Source organism: Halichoerus grypus, chromosome 10 (assembly GCF_964656455.1).
Source record: "Halichoerus grypus chromosome 10, mHalGry1.hap1.1, whole genome shotgun sequence".
In the NCBI taxonomy this organism is placed as follows: Eukaryota; Metazoa; Chordata; class Mammalia; order Carnivora; family Phocidae; genus Halichoerus; species Halichoerus grypus.
Window position 1 is genome coordinate 126,921,347 of NC_135721.1, and position 27,904 is coordinate 126,949,250.

At 44.2% G+C, this 27,904-nt stretch overlaps 1 protein-coding gene across 1 annotated transcript in view; it reads left to right on the top strand.

Annotated features, from left to right (window-relative positions):
* ARFGEF2 (ARF guanine nucleotide exchange factor 2) overlaps window positions 1-27,904 on the top strand; it is a 91,560-nt gene that overhangs the window by 21,653 nt on the left and 42,003 nt on the right. The window contains exons 5-18 of the mRNA XM_078057286.1: window positions 681-860; window positions 1,314-1,548; window positions 11,120-11,188; window positions 12,938-13,089; window positions 15,694-15,824; window positions 16,963-17,197; window positions 17,862-17,961; window positions 18,698-18,837; window positions 20,713-20,821; window positions 21,486-21,669; window positions 23,641-23,752; window positions 24,356-24,561; window positions 27,318-27,402; window positions 27,505-27,676. Coding sequence (XP_077913412.1) covers window positions 681-860; window positions 1,314-1,548; window positions 11,120-11,188; window positions 12,938-13,089; window positions 15,694-15,824; window positions 16,963-17,197; window positions 17,862-17,961; window positions 18,698-18,837; window positions 20,713-20,821; window positions 21,486-21,669; window positions 23,641-23,752; window positions 24,356-24,561; window positions 27,318-27,402; window positions 27,505-27,676 — 2,110 coding nt within the window. The remainder of the gene's footprint in view (window positions 1-680; window positions 861-1,313; window positions 1,549-11,119; window positions 11,189-12,937; window positions 13,090-15,693; window positions 15,825-16,962; window positions 17,198-17,861; window positions 17,962-18,697; window positions 18,838-20,712; window positions 20,822-21,485; window positions 21,670-23,640; window positions 23,753-24,355; window positions 24,562-27,317; window positions 27,403-27,504; window positions 27,677-27,904) is intronic.

Consider the following 27,904-nt stretch of genomic DNA (forward strand, 5'->3'; position numbering starts at 1 on the left):
GTTGACTCAGCTGAAATCCTCTGGTCTTTCTCCTTGAAATTCTGGATTTCCAGTCTGCCATTTCTCAGTGGGTCCTGGATGATCTTACACCAATCTGCCCCTGTCCTCTTGTCCTGCCCCGCCCTCCACCTCCCATTCCATTGCCCTTTCCCTGTTCCATTTCTGCTGCCAGAAGTGGTTTGGCATGTGGTAGTACTGTCTGCTTGTCGAGAGAACAGGGTCAGGATGGGTGTAGCCAGCGTTCCAGATCTTCAGTCCTGACTGTGTTAGCTTTGTGCGGATGGCTCCATGTTAGCCACTCCTGAAGCTCTCTTGAAAACCCTCCAGGGAACTGGAACGCTGACTGCCTATCAAAACCTGTGTATTTTGTGATTAATATAGGTGAGATTGAGTTGGAGCGGTTTCCCTCCTGAGAGAACTGCCTGTGTTTTGGCTTTTAAAAAAGTATACTGATAGCCCTCTTCACCACAACTTAATTACAGCAAATAATTTGGATTTTATAGAGTTAATAATTATCTTTAAGCTCAGAGCAGTAGGGAGTTTTGGTTTGCAGAGCCATCTTCTTAAAATTTACAAAACCAAACCAAAACAAAGCCAAACCCTGTAGAAAAGTTTGGCTGTGGGAGGATGGGAGGCAGGTGGATGTTTGTGAAGGTGAAGGTTGTGGATTTTTGTTTTAGGCTCTTCTGACGGCGGTGACATCCCCACACATTGAAATTCATGAGGGCACTATCCTGCAGACAGTCAGGACATGTTACAATATCTATTTGGCCAGCAAAAATCTCATCAATCAAACCACTGCCAAGGCTACCCTCACTCAGATGCTGAACGTCATTTTCACGCGCATGGAAAACCAAGTGGTGAGTGGTGGCGGTCATCAGCTGCTGGGGGCACGGCACACCCGATGTGTGAACGGTTTCATTTTAAAGTCCATCCCTTCTTCCTCTGAATTCTGTTTTTGTTCTTGCTTTAAAAAGCAGAGAGACAGTCTAGCTTGGGTTTTGGAATCAGCATTCAGAATTTGCTTTGAGTTTGTCAAGAGAATTTATCTCCTTTTTAAAATGTTATTCTTCTGTTTAAAATGTTATCCTTCAGGCTGGCGTATTTTCTGGTCCTTCTTAAAATGCTGGGACCAGGTTTTTTTGTGTGTGTTTTTTTTTAAGGTTTTATTATTTTTAAGTTATCTCTACACCCAGCATGGGACTCGAACCCACAACCCTGACATCAAGATTCACAGGCTCCACCGACTGAGCTAGCCAAGCACCCCAGTGCTGGCAGCATTTAGATTAAATCCCTTTTTTGTTGCCTTGTAGTTGCAGGAGGCCAGAGAATTGGAAAGACCAATCCCGTCAAAACCCCAGTCCCCTGTGATCCAAGCTGCAACAGTGTCCCCAAAGTTCAGTCATCTGAAGCAGAGCCAGGCACAGAGCAAACCAACGACTCCTGAAAAGTCAGATTTAACCAACGGTGAACATGCCAGGAGTGGTTCCGGAAAAATGAGTTCAGAGAATGGAGACGCACCCAGAGAAAGAGGCCCATCGCTGTCAGGTACACCCTGGGCACTGTTCCTTTCCCGCCGTGCGAGGGACCCGTCTATGGCTGAGGGGCAGTTGAAGGGGTCTGGTAACATCTGCAGGAAACCTCTGATAGCAGCTTGTATTTCTGGGCCTTCCCCTTCCCTGTTGCTCATCTCTTGAGGAGCACAGCCACCGAAGCGTGATGTCTGTTGTCCACTGTCAGCTGTGTGGTTTTCTCTCAGTAGTCCCTGGAATGCAGCACGCTACTGCTTCTTGATGTCAGCTTCAGTGCGGTGGCTTCAGTTTGGGGGTTTATCTCTCAGTAGTTAATTGTTTGGATAGTTAGTCACTCAGTGTCTGTCTTCTCTTCCCTGAGGAGGGCAAGGGGACCCCCTCTGTCACGTATACACGGGATCTCTGCACCTTGTTCAGAGCCTGGCAGCTAGTGGCTACTCACAGACATCTCTGAAAGGAGCAAAGAAGGTGGGAGGGTGGGCGGACATACAGATAGACAGACAGACAGCTTTGTTTTCTTCTCTGGTGACCTAGTACATTACGTGTTTTTATTTGCTTTTTTAAATGAAAGAGACATCCCACACCTGATTATAGTCTTAAATGAAACATTAAGTAAGAAATGGTGGATTGGGTTATCGTAAGATTATTTCAGAATGTTTGCATGTTTCCCTGGGCAGGTTGTATGAATCAGTTCTCAAATTCATATTTTTTTCAGGGATGTACCTTCCCAAGTGATTTTTGTGCAGTTCTTCACTCTAGCTGCTTGGTCTGTATGAAATACCTGACCCCTCTTTATACTTCATCTCATCTCTTCTGTCCCCTTATTGACAACAGTTGGCGTTGGTAGTATGTTCTGTGACAGGACACGTGTGTGAGCAGCTTTTGTTCTTCTGTTATTTATCAGCGTGCTTGACATACACAGGAACAGACCAAGTGCTGCTGCTGGAAGGTTTTTCTGTATCCGTTTACTCAAGGAAAGGACAAAAGAGAAAGTTGCCACCAAGAATGGTACGGGTCTCCGGGTGAGCACAGAGTTGCTGTCTCAGTCCTGCGGTCCTATGTCTCAGGGGAGGTGCTCAGAAACTCCTGGCCCACCCTCTAGATCTTTCGCCATCTTTGCTTTCCTAAACTCTCAGGGCAAGGACCAGGTTTTTACTGTAACCCTTAATCAGGCTGTGGTCAGTCAATAAATATTAATATTTAAACACTTGGTATGTAGTAAGCATAACTGTACAGATAAAAACGCAGATCTCTATAGCTGCATCAGAGTGTTTCCCCTACAGCCCATTTCCTACGTGGCAGCCAAAGTGATCTCTTAAAAGCATGAATTAGATCACAGCCCCCCTCTGCTTAAACCCCTTTTGTAATTTCCCGTGGGATCCCATTCAGAGTGAAGTCTGTGCCCGCCCTGCCCCACGGCTTCCGAGGCAGTGTGTGACCTGGCCCCTGCCCGCCTCTCCATCCCCTCTTACACCTCTTTCCCCCGTATTGACTGCACAGTGTGCCTTGGGAGTGCCATGCTTGCTGTTGGTGCCTTTGCACTTCCTGCCCCCCCCATTTATCTTCAGGTCTCTCAGTTCATACTGATCACCCTCTCTGCAGCTCCCACATTTCTGCCCTATCAGCCTCTTTTCTTTTTTTCATAGCACTTATCACTACCTGAGATCACTGAAGAGTTTATGTTTACTTATTACCAGGCTGAGATCTGGACCACTCTGTTCACCACTATATTCCCAACACTGGCATGGTGCCCAGCATTCATGGCAGACACTCAGTAAATACATTTTTTTTTGAATGAATGGGGGAAAAAAAGCTTGACTTCTAAAAGATGGTTTTGCAAAAACACAGTAACTTAAAATTCTGCTGTAAAACAAAGAGTGATTTGCACTTAGTATATTGCTGTGGGTTTTGTTGCCAGTACTTGGTGCCCCCCACCCCCTGCCGCAAGGCTTCTCCCAGGAATATGGGAATCAGATTGCCTATAACAATCAAATAGCAAACCCGCAAATAGTGGGTTGGAACAAAAGTGTGCTGTTACCCTTAAAAAGAGTGAGTGGCTTCAGGTTCTCAAGATGTGGCTCTAAAGAAAGGACGGTTCTTCAGAAGAAGGGATTGAGCAGCCTTGGAAGCCAAGGAGAAAGGATAACCCAAGAGACAGGTGGTGGAGATGTCCACGCAGGGAGACGGTGCCCTGGGCTGGAATCCAGGCTGTCGAGACCCACTGAGAGGCCTGGGCTCTAGTGCCTCTGTGATGGAGGGGACACACCCTGCCCTTCTGTGGGGTCCATCCTGTAGTCATTACGTCCTGAAGCCACCCCTAACTAGCCAGTCACTGTGCCGGGCACCGTGCTCACTAACTGGGCACTCGACATACATTTTCCTATTTATTTACTTTTATTTTTATTTTTTTTAAGATGTATTCATCTATTTTAGAGACAGTGCAAGAGTGGGAGGGGCAGAGGGAGAGGGAGAGAGTCCCAAGCAGACTCTGCGCTGAGTACAGAACCCTAGATGGGGTTTGATCCCAGGACCCTGAGGTCATGACCTCAGCCGAAATCAAGAGGCAGACACTTAACCGACTGCACCACCCAGGCACCCCTACGTTTTCCTATTTAATTTACTGAGAACCCTCCCCACGGCCTTCCTGGGATCATTTGCCTCCCAGTGAAATTTGCGTAGATGGAGACGGTTCACCAACAGACTTGAGCATCTCTTTTCCCTTTACTAGTTTTTCATCCTAAGTTGATAAATCAACAGTCAGTTCGTAAGTCTTATCAAGCCTGTCCAAGACATGGATTAAATTGCTCTGTGTAAACTTACAAAATAGATTTTTGAGCCTGAGACATTCTAGCTTATGTGAATTTGGGGGCACAGCCAGCAATCTTCCCTAGAGGACCCCACCCCATTTGTCCATTCACACTCCTCCACATTGCCTGGCTATTCTTGTCAGTTTTTTTTCAAAAAACAGCTTTATTGAGATAAAATTTGTGTACCATAAATTCAGCTTTTTTAAAATGTACAATTCAATTATTTTTAGTACATTCACAGAGTTGTGCAGTCGTCACCATAGTCAATTTTAGAACATTTTAATTACACCCAAAAGAAATCCTGTGCCCAGAAACTGTCACTTCCATTTTCTTTTTTTTTTAAGATCATTTTTAAGATTTTGACTCCCAACATGCATGAGACATTAGCGTTTTTACATTCATATAGATAATGAGTATCGTAGGTACACAAATACCTGTGTGTTTAAGGAATTCTTAGCTCATTTTTTCTTCTTGGATCTCATTCTTTAAGAGAAAAAAAACAACGCAATTCTTAAGTATTCTAAAATAGAGCAAAGTCATCCTCCTCCAGCCAATATGGAGATTCTTTTTTTTTTTTTAAGATTTTATTTATTTATTTGACAGAGAGAGACACAGTGAGAGAGGGAACACAAGCAGGGGGAGTGGGAGAGGGAGAAGCAGACTCCCCGCAGAGCAGGGAGCCCGATGCGGGGCTCGATCCCAGGACCCTGGGATCATGACCTGAGCCGAAGGCAGACGCTTAACAACTGAGCCACCCAGGCGCCCCCAATATGGAGATTCTGATTGGACAGCCTGGTTTCAGATCATGACTCTACGGTGTAGTAGCTCTGTGACCTTGAGTGAAATCTTTAACCCCTCTGAGCCTCAGAGTCCTCATCTGTAAAATGAGGCCACAGCTAGTACCTATCCTACAGGTTTGTAAGAATTACATGAGAGCAGTGTCTGGCACTTGGACCTGTGTGTTTGCTTTTGTGTTATTAGCTTTCAAATAAGTTTCCGCTTAAAAAAATGAGTTAAAGAGAAAGAGCGAATAGTTAAGATGGTAATCAGATGTGAAGGTGGTGGGAACAGTGCGAACGGTGCATAGAATAAAGGGAGCCTGTTTTACATGTTAGCAATCCAAGATCCTCTGCTTTAGGAATTTCAGTATTTTTTATGGACAAAACAAAAATTGTCTCAGACAACACTTTATAAAAATAACAAAATGTACCCCCAGGACCCCCTCCTTTCTGACACAGCCTGCCTTGCTGGACGGCTCCAGCTCAGGGTTTTACGACCTCTGTGTTAGCTGCTTGTTGGACATTTACTTTGCAACACTAGGTTGCCTAAGTGTTTCTTCCGTCGAGGAACCGTTTTGGCGTGTGGCTGGAATGTGACAGCAAACAGCTTTGTTCCCTGATTTTTTTCCCTTTAGTATTCTTGCATATTACCAAGTGCTTGGACATTGGACACAACCAAACCCTAGTTTGTAGGAAACAGGCATGTCACATTTTATTGTCACCATGTGTTCACATTTGTTCCCCCCAGTTCCACATCTGCCTCCTCCCACTCTGTTTTTTCCCTAGTTCTGTAGTGTGCAGCATAACACAGTTATTATCCCAGCTAGAATGTAAGCACTGTGAGGATAAGGATCTTTGTTTTAAACAGTGATGTAGTCCACATGCCTGGAACAGTGCCAAACATGCAGGTACTCAATTTATTGATGGAATGAATGAGTGAATGCATCTTACTCCATCTACCCCATCCCCCATGGTCCCCGCTTCACTGGACAGAAAACAGGGGTGTGGGAGGGTGTGTCTCAGATTCCTTCAATTTTTTCCCCATTATTCTTAGCATGTAACTTTCATCCTCCAGGTTACCTCATGGTTCCAGATGCTATCATGTCCTTCTGCAGGAAGGAGGGAGAGGTTGGGACTCACGGACTCCCAGCTGAGTCATGCCCCTTCCTAAGGAGCCTTCCCGGAAGCCCATGCAATCCCCAGTAATTTATGCTTTACCCCTCATTGGCTAGAACTTGGTCACCTGGCCACCCTTTTTGCTGGGATGGCCAGGAAATACAGGAACAGCCCCTTCCAAAACAAAATTAGAGCTCTGTAAGGACTCAGGGTATGAGTTAGTAATTGGCAATACCCACCACAGGGGTGGTTCTCCTGCTGGCTAGGGAGGGAATGGCAGCAGGGGTTTCTTTTATCTGAACCTATGCAAGGTGACCCTCTTATTTTGCTTAGGGACAGAGTTTGTGAAATAGCCAATCAGTAATGGCCAGGTGGTGACTGCTGGACATCCTAGGGAATCAGCATATTCTGAACCTTGCAAGGATTTGGTTTGGTTTGGTTTTCTAACATTTTGACAGCATGCTTGAAACTTAAACATAGCAGACTTCTTAGTGGTTATTATATCATTCAGGAAGACCTCTTCTGAGACCTACCCCAGGCTGACATGTCAACAAGGGAAGCAGGGCAGGGGTACTGTGGGGAGTCATGCTTCATCTGGGCCTCTTTAGGGGCTCTTCAGCGGCAGCTCCCTCTACAGGAACCTTCTTTTGGAATTAGGGCTTCCTCACTCTCCCACCCCTTCCTGGCCTGAGAATATTTTGATTTTGCACAGGTGCTATTATGGATCCAGCCTGTCAAGGAAAATGAGTTAAACACTGTTATTCCTCCAAAAAATGATGGTCCTGGTGCTGTTTAACTGCGAAAACTGCAGTGAGGGAAAAGGAAGATCCCTGGAGAAATGGACATTTTTTTTTCTCTTTAGAATGAAAAATAGTGATGGCTTTAAGTAACTGAAACTGCCTTCTGTGTGGCTAGTGGGAAATTTCTTGTCTGGTTTTTTGTTATTTTTTTTTGACAGAGAGAGTGAGTGGGGGGTGTGGTGGGCAGAGGGAGACAGAGAATCTCAAGCAGACTTCATGTCCAGCGTGGAGTCCAACGTGGGGCTCAGTCTCACGACCTGAGCCGAAATCAAGAGATGCTTAACCGACTGAGCCACCCAGGTGCCCCTAGTTGGGAAACTTCAATATGGACTTAGTCTCCAGAGCCAGGCAAGTGGCAGAAATGACAAGGCCTTGGGGTGCCTGGGTGGCTAAGTTGGATAAGGGGCCAACTCTTGATTTCGGCTCAGCTCATGACCTCGGAGTCCTGGGATCGAGCCCTACGTCAGGCTCTGCGCTCGTTGGGGAGTTTGCTTCTCTCTCTCTCTTCCTCTCCCTCTGGCCCTCCCCACCCCCCCACTCATGCATGTGCTCTCTCTCTCTCTCTCTCTCTAAAATAAATCTTTTAAAAAGGCATGTGATGTGATGAGCACTGGGTGTTATATGCAACTAATGAATCATTGAACATTATGTCAAAAACTAATGATGTACTATATGTTGGCTAATTGAATTTAAATTAAAAAAAAAAAGACATAAGAGGGCCTCTCTCATGAGCGCATCATGAATGTCTTAGCACAATCATACTCTACGGGCCAAAGAAAAATTAACACTTGAGTCCTCACTCTTCAAGCACCATTTTAAATGCTTTCTGGGTATTATTTTATTGAATTCTCACAAAGCCCCATGACGTAAGTGCTGTTGAAATCATCCTTGTTCACTACTGAGGGAACTGAGGCTTGGAGAGGTGACGTGACGTAAGTCCCCACATTGGGAAGTGGCAGAGCAGGGACCTGAACCAGACACACTGGCTCCGGAGCCTTCACTCTTCCTCACTGTGTTGAAGTCACTTCCACAAGGGAGTATTTTCTCTCTGATGTCTTTCAGACACCCAACCCTGTCAGTGTCCCATTTTCCCCACTCTTGACAGACCTTTGTCGCTTTTGTGCTCACTGTAATGACACCTGTCCTCAGTGGCAAGGACCGAGGCACCAGGACATCTGTAGAGTTCACGCCCTGGCTAAAGGGGTCAGCTGCTCCTGGTTCCAGCCACTGTGGCCTGGTGTAGCCGGATAATCTTTTTCTTAATAGAAGCTAGATCTGAATTTTTATGACACATCTCCCAATTTTTTAAGTGTTCGCAGCTAATTCAAATTAAAAAAAAAATAAAAACCAGTCTATAAGCACAACCAATGAAACAATCAACAGAGTTTAAATGCATCCCGTGGAGTGGGAGAAAATATTTGCAAACCATATATCTGATAAGGGGTAAGTATCCAAAATATACAAAGAACTTCTACAAATCAATAGGAAAAAACAAATAACCCATTAAAAAATGGACAAAGGACCTGAATAGACAATTCTCAAAAGAAGACATACAAATGGCCAACAAATACTTAAAAAGGTTTCACTAATCATCAGGGGAATGCAAATCAAAACCACAATGAGATATCCCCTCACCCCTGTCAAAATGACTGTTATCGGAAAGATGAAAGACAAGCGCTAGGGAGCATGTGGAGAGAAGGGAGCCCTTGTGCCCTGTTCCAGGAATGTAAATTGGTACAGCCGATAGGGAAATCAGTATAGAGGTTCCTCAGAAAATTAAAAATAGAACTACTTTATGATCGAGGAGTCTTATTTCTAAGAGAATGTAATCAGGATCTTGACGAGATCATCTGCACTCCCCTGTTCAGCATTATTCACAATGGCTAAGATGTGGAAATAATGTGAATGTCAAAAGATGAATGGATAACGCACACACTGGAATATTATTCAGCCTTAAAAAAAAAAAGAAGGAAATCCTGCCATTTATAACAACATGGATGGACCTGGAGGGCCTTATGCTAAGTGAAAGAAGCCAGTCATAAAAGGACAAATACTGCATGATTCCATGTATATGAGGTGCCTAGAGGAGTCAGATCTGTTGACACAATGTAGAAGGGTGGTTAGAGAAACGGGGAGATACCGGTCGGGGGTACAGAGTGTGGAGTTCTAGGGATGCAACATGTAGCAGTGTGACCGTCCTTAACAGTCCTGTGCTGGTTGCTTGAAATCTGCCAAGTGTAGATCTTACGTGTTCTCACCACACGCAAGAAAGGAAGATAAACAGTAACCGTGTAAGGTGACAGAGTGTTAATTAGCTTGATTGCGGTGACTGTTTCACAGTGTATACATACATCAAATCATCGAGTTGTGCCCAAGTATATACAAGTCTTAATTGTCGATTATACCTCAGTAAAGCTGGGGGGGGGGGGTGGAAGCAGTGCGCAGGCTAAAGAGCGCCTACCTGCAGATCAGGTATACTCGGCAGCCTCCACCTCCAACCTCTGATCCATCTCCCCCAGCCCACAGCTCGCCCGATGACACGCATTCAGCATGCTGGCATTTCTCAGGGGTTGGAATGTACGGTAGAGACTAGCCGCTGTCGTCATCATTGTATTAAATTGTGGCATCGGAAAGTGTTGGACCTGGAAAGGAACTTGGAAATACCTTGTCACATGTAGATGAGATGGTTTTAGGCGGCTCGTTGGTAAACGGTGTTTAATAGTTACACGTTGAGGGTGCCTGGGTGGCTCAGACGGTTAAGCGTCTGCCTTCGGCTCAGGTCATGATCCCAGGGTCCTGGGATCGAGTCCCGCATCGGGCTCCCTGCTCCTTGGGAGCCTGCTTCTCCCTCTGCCTCTCTCTCTCTGTCTCTCATGAATAAATAAAGAAAAAATCTTTAAAAAAAAAAAAAAAAAAAAATAGTTACACGTTGATTTTAACATACATTCGGAAAATTGGCGCGTGAAGCCTGCGGTCTTGGGAATGTTCTTGCCTGAGGTGAGGCCGCGTGAAGAGCACTGGTAACTGTACATGTGTGACGTACTGATACTCGTGATGGTGAGAACGGCAAACGTGACAAAGGTGGCCCGAGAGCACCTGAAGCGTGCTCACACACCCATCTAGTCTAAACCACGTTGTTTAGACGAAGACATGGGTGCAAGGAGATTGTAACCGTGGCCGCCGGCTTTCCTAACTTCCGTTCGAGGTCTTTTTCACCCTCTAAGAAAAGCATGCAACATCCACGTTTTCCACAGAGATTGACTTACCCATCTACATAGTTACCGTGGTTTTACTTGTCAGTCGTACTTCAGAAGCTTGGGGGGCAAATAAATAGTTTGGGTGGGTCACCTGCTCAGTGGAAATGAAAATACTTTGTACTCTTCTCCAGGACCTTGTGGATTAAACACAGAACTCATAAAAATAGGGGCTTGATTGAAAGGCCTCATTTGGGAAGAATTTGAAGGCTTATTTTGGTTCTGTTTAATGTGGTGGCCTTTTTGGTCAATGTGATGTTTGAGAAATCACGCGTGTTTACTCCTTAAAGTCTAGTCCAGGACTGTTGACTTGTTCTCCCGAAACAACTGGTGCCGAAGCTCTTCCACTTAAGCAGTTAACAGTTGACAGAACAATTCGATTTAAAATGCAGTAAATCCTCAGCTACCGCATTAGAAGTGTCATGCTGAGCTCTGGGTTGTTCTGAGTGTGAAGGAAGCGAAGCAGCAGGAGGTGTGTCACTTCCCAAGGCTCTGGGGTGCCTGAGGTGAAGGCACAAGAGAAAGCTCCATCTTTTGTTCTGCTGAGAAGCGTAGCTGGGTAAAATCCCGCTCCTGCCTCCATCTCGGGGGTGGTGGAGAGGGCTTTAGGAAGGAAGAGGGATCCACAGAGGGAAACTCAAAGTCCTAGCAGATGCTGCCTAAGAGTTTCCAGATTGCACAGGACTCGTTTTCTTTTGGCATTATCAGATTTGGCTTTGGAGAGGACTTGTTTGCCCCATATGCCTCCTGGATGTGACCTCCTTCTCCCCCTTCCTTTGCTTTCCTGGGAAATACCCACATGTTCGTGTTTGTGTCTTTGGGTGTGTGTAGGGACTGATGATGGAGCCCAGGAGGTGGTGAAGGAGATCTTAGAAGATGTGGTCACATGTGCTGTTAAAGGTAAGACCTCCTCGCTGCTCCAAAAAAGTCCTTGGCCAGATAATTTTAGTGGTGGAGTGCCCACCCCCAGTGAAGTCATGGAAACTGAGTCTGCTTGTATCTGCCCATCTTTCGTGTGAAATTCAGAAATATCTGAAAAAGATATTTCTAAATATCTAAAAAAGAAGTATCTTTTTAGTGATTAATTTTATTCTCGTTGGGGCTGGGTTCCAGCACAGTCTGACGATGCTACAATGGGGTGCCCCACGTGGAAGACAGAGGCAGCTCCCAGATAGATGCAGCTTTTTGCAGGAGTGGCCGTGTGTCCTGAGGTGGTGCCTGGTGCTGCTGCGTGTCGGTGGCCGGCCACTGATGGGTCACGGCGACAGTCCCCACGTTAGCAGGTTCAGAGGCACAGGGAAGATTGGCTCGTTTTGTTAGACTTCATTCATAGTTCCCTCAGTTTTATGGTGTTGTTTCAGTAGAATTAAACTTGTAGAGCTTAGAATGTCCATTGGAGAGAGTTTTTTCTTTGTTTTTGCCCAAAATCTTAGGTAAATGGCTGTGTGTTGTACGCTTGACTCCAGTGTCAATAAACCATTAATGGGTCAAGAAATCATTAATTTAGCAGGGGGTTACAATCAGCATTTCTTTTTTTTTTTAAGATTTTATTTATTTATTTATTTGAGAGAGAGAGAGAGAGAGCACAAGCAAGGGTAGGGGCAGAGGGAGAGGGAGAAGCAAACTCTCCGCTGAGCAGGGAGCCCAATGTGGGTATTCGATCCCAGGACCCTGGGATCATGACCTGAGCCAAAGGCAGACATTTAACCGACTGAGCCACCAAGGTGCCCCAGGGGTCATGATTTTTAAAATGTATTTTTTTTTTTTAAGATTTTATTTATTTATTTGACAGAGAGAGACAGCGAGAGAGAGAACACAAGCAGGGGGAGTGGGAGAGGGAGAAGCAGGCTTCCCGCGGAGCAGGGATCCTGATGCAGGGCTCGATCCCAGGACCCTGGGATCATGACCCGAGCCAAAGGCAGACGCTTAACCAAAGTGGTGCTCAGGCTTTTCATGTGTTTCTTACGATGTATTTCTTACGACGGGTCACAAAGAAGTTTTTGACCCGCTGACCCACTGTAAAGTTGATTTAGGTTACTGCCAATCTGTATTCATAGATTTCATTATTTATTTAATGTGGAATTAAATAAAATTACTTAATAAAATGTAGAAATATACGTTCTGGTAGCAATATCTTTAAAATAGAATAATTTTAATTCTTTGTCTTTCTGTTTTTTATGTGGCTGCCAGGAAGCTCAGGTCTACTTTGTTTTTTTTCCCGTGTGACTGAAGTCTTCTGTCGTAACTGCCAACTCTTTTCATTTACATGGCTCTTCTTCTCTAACCCCTATATTAGTGGCGCTTTTTAAAAATTGGTGCTTTTCATGTTTAGCTGCTTCTAACCTTTTCCAGAAGTGGACAGGGGTGGGCAGGGCTGCTGTATTGCTCAGTTCTAGAGGCACCACTGACATGGACTGCAGTATGAATGAAATTCATTGGGCATTGGGGCTGTGGATAATAGACACATGAAAAGCCTGAGCACCACTTTGGTCAAGCCTTTTTCAGTATTATGTCAGTCTCCTAGGGTGGTGGCAAAGGGCGAGCGGGAAAAAGCATGAGCTAGAAGATGATGTGAATAACTTCTCCCTGGTGTCAGACCTTTTGGGATGAGTACTAATTTCGTGATGATTTTTGCACTCGTGTTTTAAGAAGCAGCACAAAAGCACGGCCTGACAGAACCCGAGCGGGTCCTGGGTGAACTGGAGTGCCAGGAATGTGCTGTTCCTCCAGCAGCTGACGAAAACTCACAGACCAATGGGATAGCAGACGACAGGCAGTCCTTGTCGTCGGCGGATAATCTGGTATGTTGGTCATCCTCCTCCTATACAGACCCGTTTGGATTTTTACTTTCATAGAAGATGCAGAATGAAATCTCTAGCAGAAGAAGTGAGTGAAAACTAGCAGACCCTATTCAGTTAGTCACACAGTCCTGGCCTGATGTGCTTTGTATTAGTAGGTTCCATTCTTGGAATGTGCTACTGTTGGTTGTATATAGCATTGTTATTAAACCTTGTTTATTCAGGCTTTTAAAAACTTAGGTTTCCTGGCCTTTCTTTTCTCTCAATCTACATTCATTATAGAAGAATAAGAAAATACAGAGAAGGAAAAATAGGGAAATAAAACTCATCCATAATCCCCTAATCTAGAGATAACCCTTGTTAACATTTTACTTATATCCTTCTAGATTTTTCTGTTCCTCTCATATTTTTTTCCACTTAAATGTAATCACATGACATACTGCTGCTTTGTAACCTGCTTTTGAAACTTAGTGTATATTACAAACATCCTTTCAGACCCATAGATCTGTCTGCCACATTATTTTTTTTTAAAATAGCTTTGTTGTTTTCTTGAAAATGCTGTATATAAACACTCAAAACAGGGAGAAATACGATGTTAACATCCCACCTGAACCCACTCTCTGCACCTTTTCACTGGTGTTTCTCAACCTTTTGCATTATCAGCGCCCATCCCCCCAGCCTTTTTATATATTTCTTTTTCTGATGCACCACCCCCTTTCATGAATTTTAAAGCCACTGATAAACCGGATATCTGTTTATAATTATACATGTACCTGTGCTTTATACCTACAAAGAAGAAGATTTTTCCCACCCCCTACCCCTCTACCCCTCCACTAAGAACCAGTACCTGTCCCTGTCTTAGTCTGTTTGGGCTGCCACAACAGGATACCATAGATTGGGTGGCTTATAAACAATAGAAATGTATCCGTCACAGTTTTGGAGACGGGGAAGTCCAAGATCAAGGTATCGGCAGTTTTGGTGTCTGGTGAGGGCCTGTTTCCTGATTCATAAATGGCTGTCTTCTTAAGGACATTAATACTGTTCACGAGGACTCCTCCCTCTTGGTGTAATCACCTCCCAAATGCCCCACCTCCAAATACCATCACTTTGGGGATTAGATGTCAACCTCTGAGTGGGGGTGGGGGGGGCACAGGCATTCAGTCTAGCAGTCCCCGTGGGATTATGTCATCCCTATTAAGAATGCACTTACAGGGATGTGCTCAAATCTGCACGAAGGACTCTTGCCTTATATACTAGGCTGTGACTTCTTTGTTTACTCAACACCGTTTTATGGACATCTTTTCACATCAGTACATACAGACCTAATTGTTTCAGTGGTCATGTAAAATTCTGTCCTGTGGATTGCCATAATCTATTTTACCAGTTCCCTGTTAGGTTTTTATGTTACTTCAGTTTTTTATCACAGGAAATAGTTCTATAATGAGCATCCTTATAGATAAATCTTGTGCACATCCTTAATTCTTTCTTTAGGATAAATTCCTACAAGTGATATTGCTGGGTCACGAGTTGGAAGCTTTAAGGCTTTTGTTCCTTAACATCACATTAGCCTGCTGGGAAGGTAATGCTTGAATCTCTGCCCACCTGTAGGCTATCAGTGCTCATTTCCCCATTCCCTCATTAAAACTGGGCAATAGCCTTCATTCCAAATTTTGCTGGTCTGATGGGAGAAAGATCCCGCCTTAATAATTAGTAGTAAGACTATTTAGGTTAATCTGTCATTTGCATTTCTTGGTGAATTGCTTATTCATGGTTTTTTTTGCCTGTTTTTCATTTGGGTGGAAGGTTTCTGTATTTTTCCTTAATGAATTATAAGAACTTTTTGTATGTCGAGCATATTAGTCTTTGTCATGTTACAAATATTTTTTAATGTAGCTTATTTTTAGTTAAAGAAGTATATTTTAAAATGCCTTATCATTTTCCCCCATCTATCCTGCAGTAGTGTTTTTAGAAATACTGTTATCCAAGCTAATATAATTACTTATACATGTGACCCTTAAATAATGCGGGGGCTAGGGGCACTGACCGCCGCCCCCCCATGCAGCCGAAAATCTGCATTTAACTTTTCACTCCCCCAGAACTTAACTACTGATAGCCTGCTGTTGACCGGAAGCCTTACTAATAGGATAAACAATTGATTAACACATATTTCATATATGCATTACATATTGTATTCTTCCAATAAAGTAGACTAGAGAAAAAAATCTTAAGAGAAAATACATTTACAGTACTGTATTTATTGAAAAAAATCCGCGTATAAGTGGCCCCATGCGGTTCAAACCCGTGTTGTTCAAGGGTCAACTGTATTTGTCTTAGATTTTTAACGGTTTAACGTTTGCTCATTTATCATTTTAAGCCACCCATACCCACTTTTTGAAGGACAAGGAACAAGGTTTTAGAATTGCTAAAATGACTCCCCCATAGCTCCTATTTTGGCATATTGTCCTCTCCCCCACATTCCTCACTTCCCCATTGAATAAATAACAGAATTTTAAATTTCCATGAGATAATTCCATTCCTTATTTTTGAAAACGAGTTCTTCTATTGTTTTGACTCCTTGATTTTTCTCTTATTTGTTTCTAATCTCAGGAATCAGATGCACAGGCACATCAAGTGGCCACTAGGTTCTCTCACATTCTGCAGAAGGACGCCTTCCTGGTGTTTCGCTCCCTTTGCAAGCTGTCCATGAAACCCCTTGCTGAAGGTCCCCCAGATCCAAAGTAAGTGGACATCAGTTCTTGGCCATGTATGACCCAGATGACCCAGGAGGATGTTGGGGGTTCTAGGAAACCCCAGTGCCCTGTCCCCTGGTTGGTGTGAATGCAGGAATTTACAGCTTTTCAGACTCCTGCTGTCTCTACAGCCCTTCCATAATGGATTGTCTCTGTGTCCACACCAAGATTTTGCCCAGTTTTGCTTTCCTTGGTTTATATGCAAAAAAGAGTTATTATGTTGAATGTGCACCCTCTTTTTTCTGACTAATGAATTTACTCTGATGCAGGGTGGGCAGAAGTAGGATGTGTACAAACCTTACTTCCCTGCCTTTGTGGGAAACCTCAGCTCCATGGGTACAGATTTAAGCCCCAGATGCATCCTAGAGAAGCCAAACCTTTCTTTGTAGTGAACCAGTTACTGCAGAGATGATAGCGCTTTGGAGCTAGAGAGCTGCATTCACTCCTGGCTCGCTTGAAAGCACCTCCACAGCCATATGCGTTACTGAACCTCAGCTGAAAAATGGGACTGTGGGAAAGTGCCTTACAGGATCAATGACATGAGATGATATCATCGCATCCTGAGTGGGGGACCCTGCACTTTATGAGTTTGATTGTCACTGTTATTGTTAGTCGCTAACAATAATCCTCGACTCTTCTGTTGAGATATGATGACCGTTAAGGAGTTGATTCAGGAAAGTTTTCTTCTTTCTGGCCCTGTGGGTGAGGGTGGAGAGCATGAGGCAGGTGGATAAAGAGCACTGTTTCCATTTCTCCATAAAGACAGAGCAGGACACAGGGTTTAGTCTCACAGGTATGATGTAAAGTAACTGTTGTTGCAGAACCAGCATTCTGGAGTCAGTTTATACTTACTTTGCTCCTGCTAAATACCCTATTTTATGGCAGGGAGAAGAAAAGGATAGTAGGAGTTGGCAACTCTTGTCCTCACGGGCCTGCAGGTCCCAGGAGGACCCACCTGATGCCATCCGCCCTCACACTCTAGGCATCTAGGTGCCGGTGCCAACTCTTCACTCGTTGGCTCTCAGAAAATTCTGCTTGCTGGTAGAGGAGCGAGGCCTTCTCAAGAAACACGCTCTTTAAAATCGAATCTTTTAGCATTGTCACCATCTTTCCCTTCCTGTGCCAGATCCCACGAGCTGCGTTCCAAGGTGGTTTCCCTGCAGCTGCTCCTGTCTGTGCTGCAGAACGCCGGCCCGGTCTTCAGGACTCACGAGATGTTCATCAACGCAATCAAGCAGTATCTCTGTGTGGCATTGTCCAAAAATGGCGTCTCCTCAGTGCCTGATGTCTTTGAGCTCTCTCTTGCCATTTTTCTTACTCTTCTTTCAAACTTCAAAATGCACTTGAAAATGCAAATAGAGGTATGGCCTCCAAAATGATTTTTGGGGTTTTGTTTGTTTCTTTTTTTGTATAATGGTTATACACGAAGAGTTGACTCCTGGTGACATAGTCACCAGGAACTAGACTTACACGGTCTACTTGCTGGCACCCCAAAGAAGAACTTTTTGAATAAGTGAGAGAATACCTTTTCCTAAAAGTTTCTGCCCCCAAATCTTGCATGCTTTTCTAACCAAAAGTGTAAGTCGAGTGGCCCATGTGCTGGATTCAGTCCCCTGAACATCTTTGTTTAGCCTATAAATTGTTTGAAATGACCTGAACTAGTTGGCAAATTGAGAAGTCATTTTCATTTCATTTTACATGAAAATCCAGATTTCTGGTTTCTCTCAAAATTGTATCGCTAGTCCTCATCTTTGCTTGACAGCTCTTGGTGGTTGCTGAGGAGCAGCTGCTCCACTGGTGGGGGCTCCGTCCTCCGGGTCGCTGTGGTCCCGCCCCGCTAGCTGTTCCCACGGGAGGCCAGGGTTCCGCCACGCCTCAGCAGGGCGTGTGTGTGCGCACGCTGCTCTTTTACTTCTCCCCAGGCTACCTCACTCGGAGCTGCCTGTTCCCTAAAGCCTTTGGGGGTTTTGAGCCCTAATTTAAATGGTATTAATTGGTGTCCCCCTTTGTCTTCATGTCATGTAGGTCTTTTTCAAAGAGATTTTCCTGAACATTTTAGAAACATCAACAAGTTCTTTTGAGCACAGGTGGATGGTCATTCAGACTCTGACAAGGATCTGTGCAGGTATTTTCACTCTGAGGGTGCTCATCCATTGACTTACCCAGAAATGGTTTTCCAGAATCCAGATTGAGACCTTTACCTCCTGCTTTTAGAGTGTTAATGCAGTGCTGGGAAAGCTCACCTTAAAGGCTAATGCTAACCTAACATCTAGTCCCTCTCCACTTCTCCTTTAGAGGATGATCAGCTCAATTTGGTTTGTCCCGCACTTTGTGGTCTTCGCACAGAAAGTCCCACATCCTGGGAAGCCCCCTAATCCTGCAAAACCAGGATACAGGGTCACTCCACGTACAAACTGAACGCTTTGTTAGTCACAGGGTCTAAGGTATTGATGCTGCCAACCCTTGATTGGATGCGAAGGTCAATTCAGATTTACTTTATCACAGTACAATTATGTGGCTGTCAACCAAGCCTCCGACTTGTCTGTCATCAAACATAATTCCATAAGTCACACAACTTTAAGAGGTGGATCGGGCAGTTGTTATCTCTTTCTTATGAGGAAAGTGAGCCTTGGAGAGGTGGAGTGAGGGGCTCAAGATTCCGGTTAGTGCCGAGGCAGGTGTCAGAAGAGGGCCTCCTGACTTCTAGTACATCTGACACACATTTCCTGAGGGATTCGTGGCTACCTGAGTCAGTGATTCAGTGGGAAGCATTTTTGAAAAAGGAATCTCATTTAATGAGAAAATGTAACTGCTGTGTCTGTTGGATCAGAATTTCTAATATCTCTGTGTTATTTTCCAAGACGCCCAGTGTGTTGTAGATATTTATGTCAACTACGACTGTGATTTAAATGCTGCTAACATTTTTGAGCGCCTCGTGAATGATTTATCCAAAATCGCTCAGGGAAGAAGTGGACACGAGCTGGGGATGACACCTTTGCAGGTAAAAACGCTGAAAACACCCATTTATATTTTTTTTAAAGATTTTTTATTCATTTCAGAGAGTGGGAGCATGAGCAGGGGGGAGAGTCAGAAGGAAAGGAAGGAGCAGACTCCCTGCTGAGCATGGAAGCCTGACACAGGGCTCCATCCCAGGAACCTGGGATCATGACCTGAGCAGAAGGCAGCCACTTAACCGACTGAGCCACCCAGGTGCCCCCCATTTATATTTAAAGTGCATTTGTTTCAGGGTGTCTGGGTGGCTCAGTCGGTTAGGCGTCTGACTCTTGATCTCAGCTCAGGTCTTGATCTCAGGGTCGTGAGTTCAAACCCTGCATTAGGCTGCACGTCCAGCGTGGATTTTATTTTTAAGGATCCATTTTTATTTGAAAAAAAAAAAGGTGCATTCATCTCCATAAACCTTTATTGAGTGCCACCGGGTGCCAGGCCAGCGCTGTCCTTGGTGCTAGGATTCAGCAGTGAACAAAGCACAGTGCACGACTGCTGTGGTCACGACATTTACAAGCAGACAATGGAGAAGCAAGCTGCAGAGAAGAATAAAGCAGGGATAAAGGGGTGCTAGAAATGGGGGTGCTGTCATTTTTAATGGGGTCACAAAGGTAGTCTCTCTGAGAAGGTGACATTTGAGCCAAGATCTGTAGGAAGTCAGTTCACTTACAGTCACCTTTCCAAAGCTTATATGAAAACAGGATCCTAGGCTCCAGTAAGGCAAAGGAAATTGTCTCTTATCCAATTGCCTCATTGGAGTGCCCACACAGAGGATCTTAAGGTAAGGTCTCTGAAGGAACTGGTCAGAAGATTTGTGAGCTGCCTGGAATTATGTGTAGAATTTTGGTGTATGGGCATTTTCCCTAGAAGGTCTGTAGATGTCATTAGATTCACAGAGAGATCTGTGCCACCTTAGATGCTGTTTTGAGTAGAAAATATTTGCATTTCTTTAGGTTATCTGTGATTCACATTCAATTTTTTAAGAAATGCTACTTTTTAAAAAATTAGTATTTTTATTTATTTGTAGAGCAGGCCTTAAGATGGTATGCATTTGTGAGTGTTTGAAGAGTAAGAATGTGTCCAGAATCATTCATTTGTTGCATCATGTAAAATTCTTTTCTCTTTTTTTTAGGGAGCGGGGGTCACTGGTTAAGACCCTGTTGATTTTTAATTTTTATTTATTTTAAGCAATTTTTTTCCGAAGATTTTATGTATTTATTTGAGAGAGAGAGAATGCATGTGTGCATGTGCGTGAGGGGAGGGAGGGAGGGAGAGAGAATCCCAAGCAGACTCTGTACTGAGTGCCAAGCCTGATGTGGGGCTTGATCTCATGACCCTGAGATCATGACCTGAGCTGAAACCAAGCATCAGACATTTAACCAACTGAGCCACCCAGGCGCCACAACCCTGTTGGTTTATTAAAAAGGAAAGTGTCTTAAGTGTTTTTCGAATTATACAAGCAATGAATAACTTCCTTTTAAAAATCCAGATAACACTTGGGGCACCTGGCTGACTCAGTAGGTAGAACATGCAACTCTTGATCTTGGGGTCATGAGTTCAAGCTCCATGTTGAGCATAGAGTTTACTTAAAAAAAAAAAAATCCAGCTAACACTGTTCCTTTTAGGAGGGCACACATCGCCTGTTTTTCTACTAGGGTGTTTGTAATGAACAGCTTTAGAGATTTTCAGGGTTTTTGCAGTGAGCCCTTAATACTTATGTCACCTGTTAACTTTTCCTTGGGTTCTGTGCTTAATAGCACCGAAGGTCAGTGATTATCTCGTATTCTCACAGAATTCCATAAGAGTCCTGTAGATGTCTGCACTCAGTGTATCTGTTAAGTCTCTGTGCCATGTCCCTTCTGTCCTTTAGGAGCTCAGTCTGAGGAAGAAAGGTTTGGAGTGCCTCGTGTCCATTCTCAAGTGTATGGTGGAATGGAGCAAAGACCTGTATGTGAATCCCAACCACCAGACCAGCCTCGGTGAGAGGGCTTGCTTGCCTCAGCACCACCTCCATTCACAGCATGACTGTTGGGGAAGTCGTCTTGGTGTCACTGTCTTAGAATTAGCAAAACACTTTAGTTTGCTGACTGCCTTAAAGCTTCTGCTTTTTAATCCATCTGGATTTGGAGGGAATAGTGTGAGTTGTGCTCTAACATCATCTTTCCAAATGGAGAGACAGTTATTCTGATTTTTTTAGTAGTCTCTCCTTCCCTCACCACCTTGAAGCACCACCTTTATGATATACCAGATTTCCCTGTGGAAGTCTGTTTCTGAATTTTCTATTCCATTCTACGGATTTGTCTGTTCTTGCATCATTACCACACTTTTCAGATGCCTTGAATTCTTTAGTGAGTTTGATACCTGTTAGGGCAGGTCTTCCTATTCATTGTTCTTCAAGTGTCTTCACGGTTTTGGCACTTCTGTTCTTTCATGTGAAGTTTAGAATTAGCTCATCAAGTTCGACAAAAAAGTAAATTTTTAAGTAAAGTACCTGAGTGATATCAAGGTTTCATGCTTACGACTCTTACGGTATAAACTTTATTGTTACAGGTCTGGAAAAGGGAACCACCGAGTCAGACCTGAGCTCAGGTATGTCTGTACCCCATCTGTTGATTTAGTTTCCTTTGCTTTATGTCATCGCAGGTCAGGAGAGGCCCACAGATCAGGAACTAGGGGATGGGAAAGGCCTTGACATGGCAAGACGGAGCAGTGTGACGTCCATGGAGTCCACGGTGTCTTCGGGGACCCAGATGGCTGTCCAGGATGATCCAGAGCAGTTTGAGGTCATCAAGCAACAAAAGGATATTATCGAACATGGCATCGAGCTGTGAGTATGGCTGCTACTCCAGCCGAATCTCTTGGGGCCTCTGACAAAGCCACGTCTTCTCCGGGAACCTGGGACTGACTCCCCTAGGGGAATGCCTATTACAAAAGGCCAGTGCTGATGCTCGCAGCCAAGCCTGACTGAGCCAGAGTGAGTGAGTGAGAGAGTGGGAGAGGGAGAGGCAGAGGCAGATTGAGATTGAAATTTAATAGCTTTGTGTAGTTGATGCCTGGTCTTTTTACTTTTATTTCACCTAATGCAAAAAATTAAACCAATTTAGAACATAAAAGTATGAAGCAAGAATGTTTAATCACTCATAAAATTATTATCTAAAGGAAATCAGCATTGGTAACTTTTTTCCAACTATATCTTATGAACAGTTCCAACATACAGAAGAATTAAGCTTGTCGTATTAGCATTATTTAGGTATATTTTTTTCTGAACCATTTGAAAGTAATTTGCACCCATCATAATACCTCAGCCGTGTATCTTTGGAAAATGACATTCTCTCATAAGTACATCATCATTATTACAAGCATTGGTAAATCTTAAGGTGTTTCTTTCCAGTCTCTCATACATAAAAATACATAAACTCAGTCTCATATTCTGTCCAACTTTTGAATGATTAGTTAACTTAGTAAATTTGGTTTGTTTTAAAAGCTGATGTTATAATACTTATGAATTGAAGTGTTGATCTCGTTTCCACTCTCCCCAGCCCTCTATCGCCCCCAGTCTATTCTCCCCAAAGCAGCTAATCTTTTAAAAACTTAAATCAGGTCTTATCAGTCCCCCACCTAAATCATTCCACATTTCCCTCTCCTCATCACAGCCTGGTCCCGCCTCCAACCCCCCACCCCCACTGACCTCATCTGCCAGTACCCGAGTCATACCGAGTGCTTTAGTCCCTTGAACACCTTGAGCTCTTCTCACCATTGTGCCCTCTGCTTGGAATACTGCTGGGTCTTTTTCCTCCCTCAGGCTTGGCGAAACCTCTCCTCCTCAAGGAGGCCTTCTGTAGCCTCCTGTCTGCAGGCTGCTCCTACTCGTACCTGATCCATGTCCTTCCTGCGCAGCCCTTGCCCCAGCACAGAGCATTCTCCAGTGCGGGGCCTGGTAAATAGCACATTGAATTTATCCATAGTGAAGTATGCCTACCTTTAACAGGAAATACACACAGTACTTAAGCACTGTTAAAGGAAATCCCAACGTGGACAGTCTAGGGCTGTTATATTGGCTCTCATGGACATCAAAGATCCAGGCTCTTTTAGTCTTTCTCCTTTACCATCCTTTTTTTTTTTTTTTTTTTAGCGGGGGGGTGGTGCACAGGAAGAGAGAGAATTTTAAGCAGGCTCCACACCCAACACAGAGCCCGACATGTGTCTTGATCTCACAACCCTGAGATTGTGACCTGAGCCGAAATCAAGAGTCAGATGCTTAACCAGTTGAGCCACCCAGGTGCCCCTCTGCTTCACCATCCTTAACACAATTTCCACCTTCAGTGTTGCCTCGTGGTTTAAGGTGACTGCTAGAGCACCAGCCATCACACATATACTAGGGAATAAAGGGGAAACTGCAAAAAGAATATACCTCCCAGCCAAGCCAGGTTTGTTTAAGGATCCTTCCTAGAAGTACCCACACCATTTCTGCTCATATATCACAGGCCAGAACTTTATTACGTGGCCATACTTTAAGGGTGGCAGGAAAATGTAATTTTTATTCCAGGTGGTTGTGTGCCTGGCTAAACATCTAGGGCTCTGTTAGTGTTGGAGAAGAGGAGAACAGATGTTGGGTGACAGCCATCGGACCCTGCTATAGCTAGGTCAGAAATTAAAGGTGAAATTCAGAGAAGCCACCAGGACACACAGGACCTTCCTGAGCTGATAGGCGATGACTTGTTCATGCCTCAAATGCCAGCTTTTTCTCTCCTCCAGATTTTGAAATAAGTAACCCATGTCCTCTCTCTTTTTGAAACAGTTTCAATAAGAAACCCAAGAGAGGCATCCAGTTTCTCCAGGAGCAGGGCATGTTGGGAACATCAGTTGAAGACATTGCCCAATTCCTGCACCAGGAGGAGCGCCTTGATTCTGTAAGATTGGGGGTTGGACGCTTGCGTGTAGGTTTTATCAGGTGATTCTGAGACCCCGCCTAGCTTTAACCTAGAGCGTGGCTGATCCTCAGCGCAGTGGCTATTGTCCACTCCCTTGTTTATAGCAGTCCTCCTTACTCCTTTGGCCAGTGTTGGCAAAAAGCTCCCAAGAGGGGGTTGTGTACTTGGTGGAACAGTGTCAGAACTAGAAGTGTCCTTTGACTGCTAGAAACTTCTTTGGTTACATACTGATGAGCAGGTTACAAAAATGGCTACATAACTAATAAAACCTGCCTAAGTGCATGATATCATCTTAGCAGTCAAAGGACACTGTCTGCAGCCCACCTCCGTCCTGAGTGTGTCCCATCATTCTTTCATCTTTAAGTCTCTTGTGCCTCCTCCTGTTCTGCCTGAGACAGGATAGACTGAGCCTGGAATGGGTGGGTGGGTGGGCAGGCTTGGAGTCGCCCAGCTTTTCTAGCAGGCCAGCCTGTTCTGGGTGTTGAGAGCAGGGTATTCTGCCTCCCTACCCTGTCTGAAGTGTGTTTTACTATGGGTTCACATATGACAGTTTCTAGATGTGAGTGGGTGTGTATGTTTCAGACCCAAGTAGGTGATTTTCTGGGAGACAGCACAAGGTTCAACAAGGAAGTGATGTATGCCTACGTGGACCAACTTGACTTCTGCGAAAAGGAATTTGTCTCAGCCCTACGGACATTTCTAGAAGGTTTCCGTCTACCTGGGGAAGCCCAGAAGATTGATCGACTAATGGAGAAATTTGCTGCGAGATACATAGAGTGCAACCAGGGGTAAGCGCTGTGTTGAAGTCCCTTCCATGTCATCTTTTTGTCTGCCTCAGAGCACTGATCTTAGTTTGGTTGGGAGTTGAGTTTAATCTTTCTAAATCTGCGCCAAACAACTAACATTTCTGTTACGATGTGCCAGACACTGCTGAGGGATTATCTCAGGTAAGACCTCACAGCTTCTGTTTGTGTCCCCTTTCTGCAGACAAGGAGAGTGAGGACCAGAGAGGCTAAGTAACTTGCCCACATTTACACAGGTAGAGCCCACGCTGTCTTTTTTTTTTTTTTTTTAAAGATTTTTATTTACTTATTTGAGAGAGAGAGACACAGCGAGAGAGGGAACACAAGCAGGGGGAGCGGGAGAGAGAGAAGCAGGCTTCCCGCTGAGCAGGGAGCCCGATGTGGGGCTCCATCCCAGGACCCTGGGATCATGACCTGAGCTGAAGGCAGACGCTTAACGACCGAGCCACCCAGGCGCCCCTAGCCCACACTATCTTGATAAGAGTAATTTTATGAGTTGAGAAGGGGCTTAGGCACCTCTTTCCTAATTAAGAACAGCTCCCTGATCTAACATATGGGGTAGATCTCAAGGATTTTGGTTTTTCTTTGGTTACATACTGAGGAGCAGGTTACAAAAATGGCTACATAACTAATAAAACCTGCCTAAGTGCATGATTTCATCATAGGTCCTCTTTTGGTGGGTAGTTCATGTTTTTGTAGGAAGTGGAAATTAAAAAGAAAGCTAACTTTTATTAAACATCTCCTGAGGCACCTGGATGGCACAGTAGGTTGAGTGTCTGACTCTTGGTTTCAGCTCAGGTTTTGATCTCAGGGTCATGAGATCGAGCCCCGTGTCAGGCTCTATGCTCAGTGGGAAGTCTGCTTAAGACTCTTTCTCCTGAGGCGCCTGGGTGGTTCAGATGGTTAAGCATCTACCTTCAGCTCAGGTCGTGATCTCAGGGCCCTGGGATCGAGCCCCATGTCGGGCTCCCAGCTCCGTGGGGAGTCTGCTTCTCCCTCTCCCTCTGCCTCTCCCCTTGCTTGTGTTCTGTCTCTCTCTCAAATAAATAAAACCTTAAAAAAAAAAAAGACTCTTTCTCCCTCTGGCCCTCCTCCCCTATGTGTACACACGCACATGCTATCTCTGTCTCTGTCTCTCTAAAATAAATCTTTTAAAGACAAGACAAAACCCCAAAAACACATCTCCTATATGTCAGCCATACCATGGGTTTTACATACATTTCATTTAATTAATGGCAAGCCTGGGAGTAGTGTCTCCATTTTTTAGAGAGGAAACTGAGGCTCTGGGAGAGTGAGCAACCTGTCCAGAGTTAATTAGCTGGTAAGTAGCAGAGCAGGATTGAATACGGATTGTCTAACTCAAAAGCTCACACTCTTTCCCCTGGGCATGAAGTGAAGAATGTCTGAATATACTATGAACATGATGTAGAAATTGTTCAGTAGAGACATTTTAATAAGTTTGCCTCTCAGGTCAATTTGGTTTTCATATTAATTGGTTCTAATCCTCCAGGCACACAACGAGCTATTCCCATTAGATGCATGGTCAACAGAGGCAGCATCTGGTCATTTTAACCCAGTGAACATAGAATTTGCCGTGAAGGCAGAGGAGATGTTACTTACTTTGAACATATCTCCTGTGTGGACCTGTGTTTCTCTTAATGGCTAAACATGTTAGATTGTTTCATGGTAGAATGCAGACCTTTTGGGGCACTGGGGTGGTTCAGTCGTTAAGTGTCTGCCTTCAGCTCAGGCCCTGATCGCAGGGTCCTGGGATCAAGCCCCGAATCAGGCTCCCTGCTCAGCGGGAAGGCTGCTTCTCCCTCTCCCACTCCCCCTGCTTGTGTTCCCTCTCTCGCTGTGTCTCTTTCTGTCAAATAAATAAATAAATAAATAAAATCTTAAAAAAAAAAAAAAGCAGACCTTTTGTTATGTTCTTCAGAGTTTCTCCCTTTCCTTTTGGGGATGATTTGGACAGACCCGTTTTTGTAGCTTCAGCCTCACATACTTTGAGACTGTGTATCCACACATTTTTGTCTTTTCTTGGCTAAGGCAAAAAAAGTCAGACTTAAGCATATTATGTAGAACAATATAAATATTTTTTTTCAAATTTCTGCTGTTTAGTATTACAGTGGGTAATGTAAGCTGTAAATAATTAATAATTGAACAGCAGTTTTCTCTTTTTTTTTTAAGATTTTTTTTTTTTTTAAGTAAAATGCTCCCAGCATGGGGCTTGAACCTATAAACACAAGATGAAGAGTCGCACGCTCTACTGACTGAGCCAGCCAGGCACCTCTGAACAACAGTTTTCTTCCTCTTTCTCCCCAGTGCCCAGCACAAAGTAGATGCTCTCAGGAACAGGACCAGGGTGAGGTAGGTGAAGCACAAGGGTGCAGACTGTAAGGGGGCCTCACTCTCATGGTCGGAGTGAGGGTCTCTGTGCATTTTGTGCTCTGGGTGCCTCACTTGCCACACCCTAATCCAGGGTTCTGGCTGCACCTTGAGAATCTTTAAAACTTGAGTTAAAACTGCTTTATTCAAAGAAACCTAAAATGTGACACAATTTCTTAATTAGCTTTTTCTACACTCAAGGTCATTAGTTATTATTCGATGGTGATAAAAACATGAACGCTCTTGACTACTTTGGCATCATCATGTGGAACAGTTGGCCTGCTTTCAGTGCAGCGTGTCTCCATTAGCCTCTTCTCTGTGCATGTTCTTATATCTGGAACCTTCTTTTCCAGGCAAACCCTGTTTGCTAGTGCTGATACTGCATATGTCCTAGCATACTCAATTATCATGCTAACCACAGACTTGCACAGCCCTCAGGTAAGATATTTTAATGATTTATATATTATAGTAGCTAAATAAGGAGTTTTATTTGGGCCATTGGATGTTTTCTAAATGGCTTTTAATTTTTTTAAATTTCAGGTAAAAAATAAAATGACAAAAGAACAATACATTAAAATGAATCGGGGTATCAACGATAGTAAAGATCTCCCGGAAGAATATCTGTCAAGCATCTATGAAGAAATAGAAGGCAAGAAAATTGCCATGAAAGAAACAAAAGAGCATACGATTGCGACCAAATCTACTAAGCAGAGTAAGGTCTAATGACAGATCATTTCTGTTAATCCTAATTTTCAAGTGTATCAGATTGCATGATTAAGTTCCCTGATAATTTTGTGTATCTAGATATCTGAATAGTAAGTGTGTTTATTTTTTTAAAGATTTTATTTATTTTTGACAGACAGCAAGAGAGGGAATACAGCTGGGGGAGTGGGAGAGGGAGAAGCAGGCTCCCTGCCGAGCAGGGAGCCCGACACGGGGC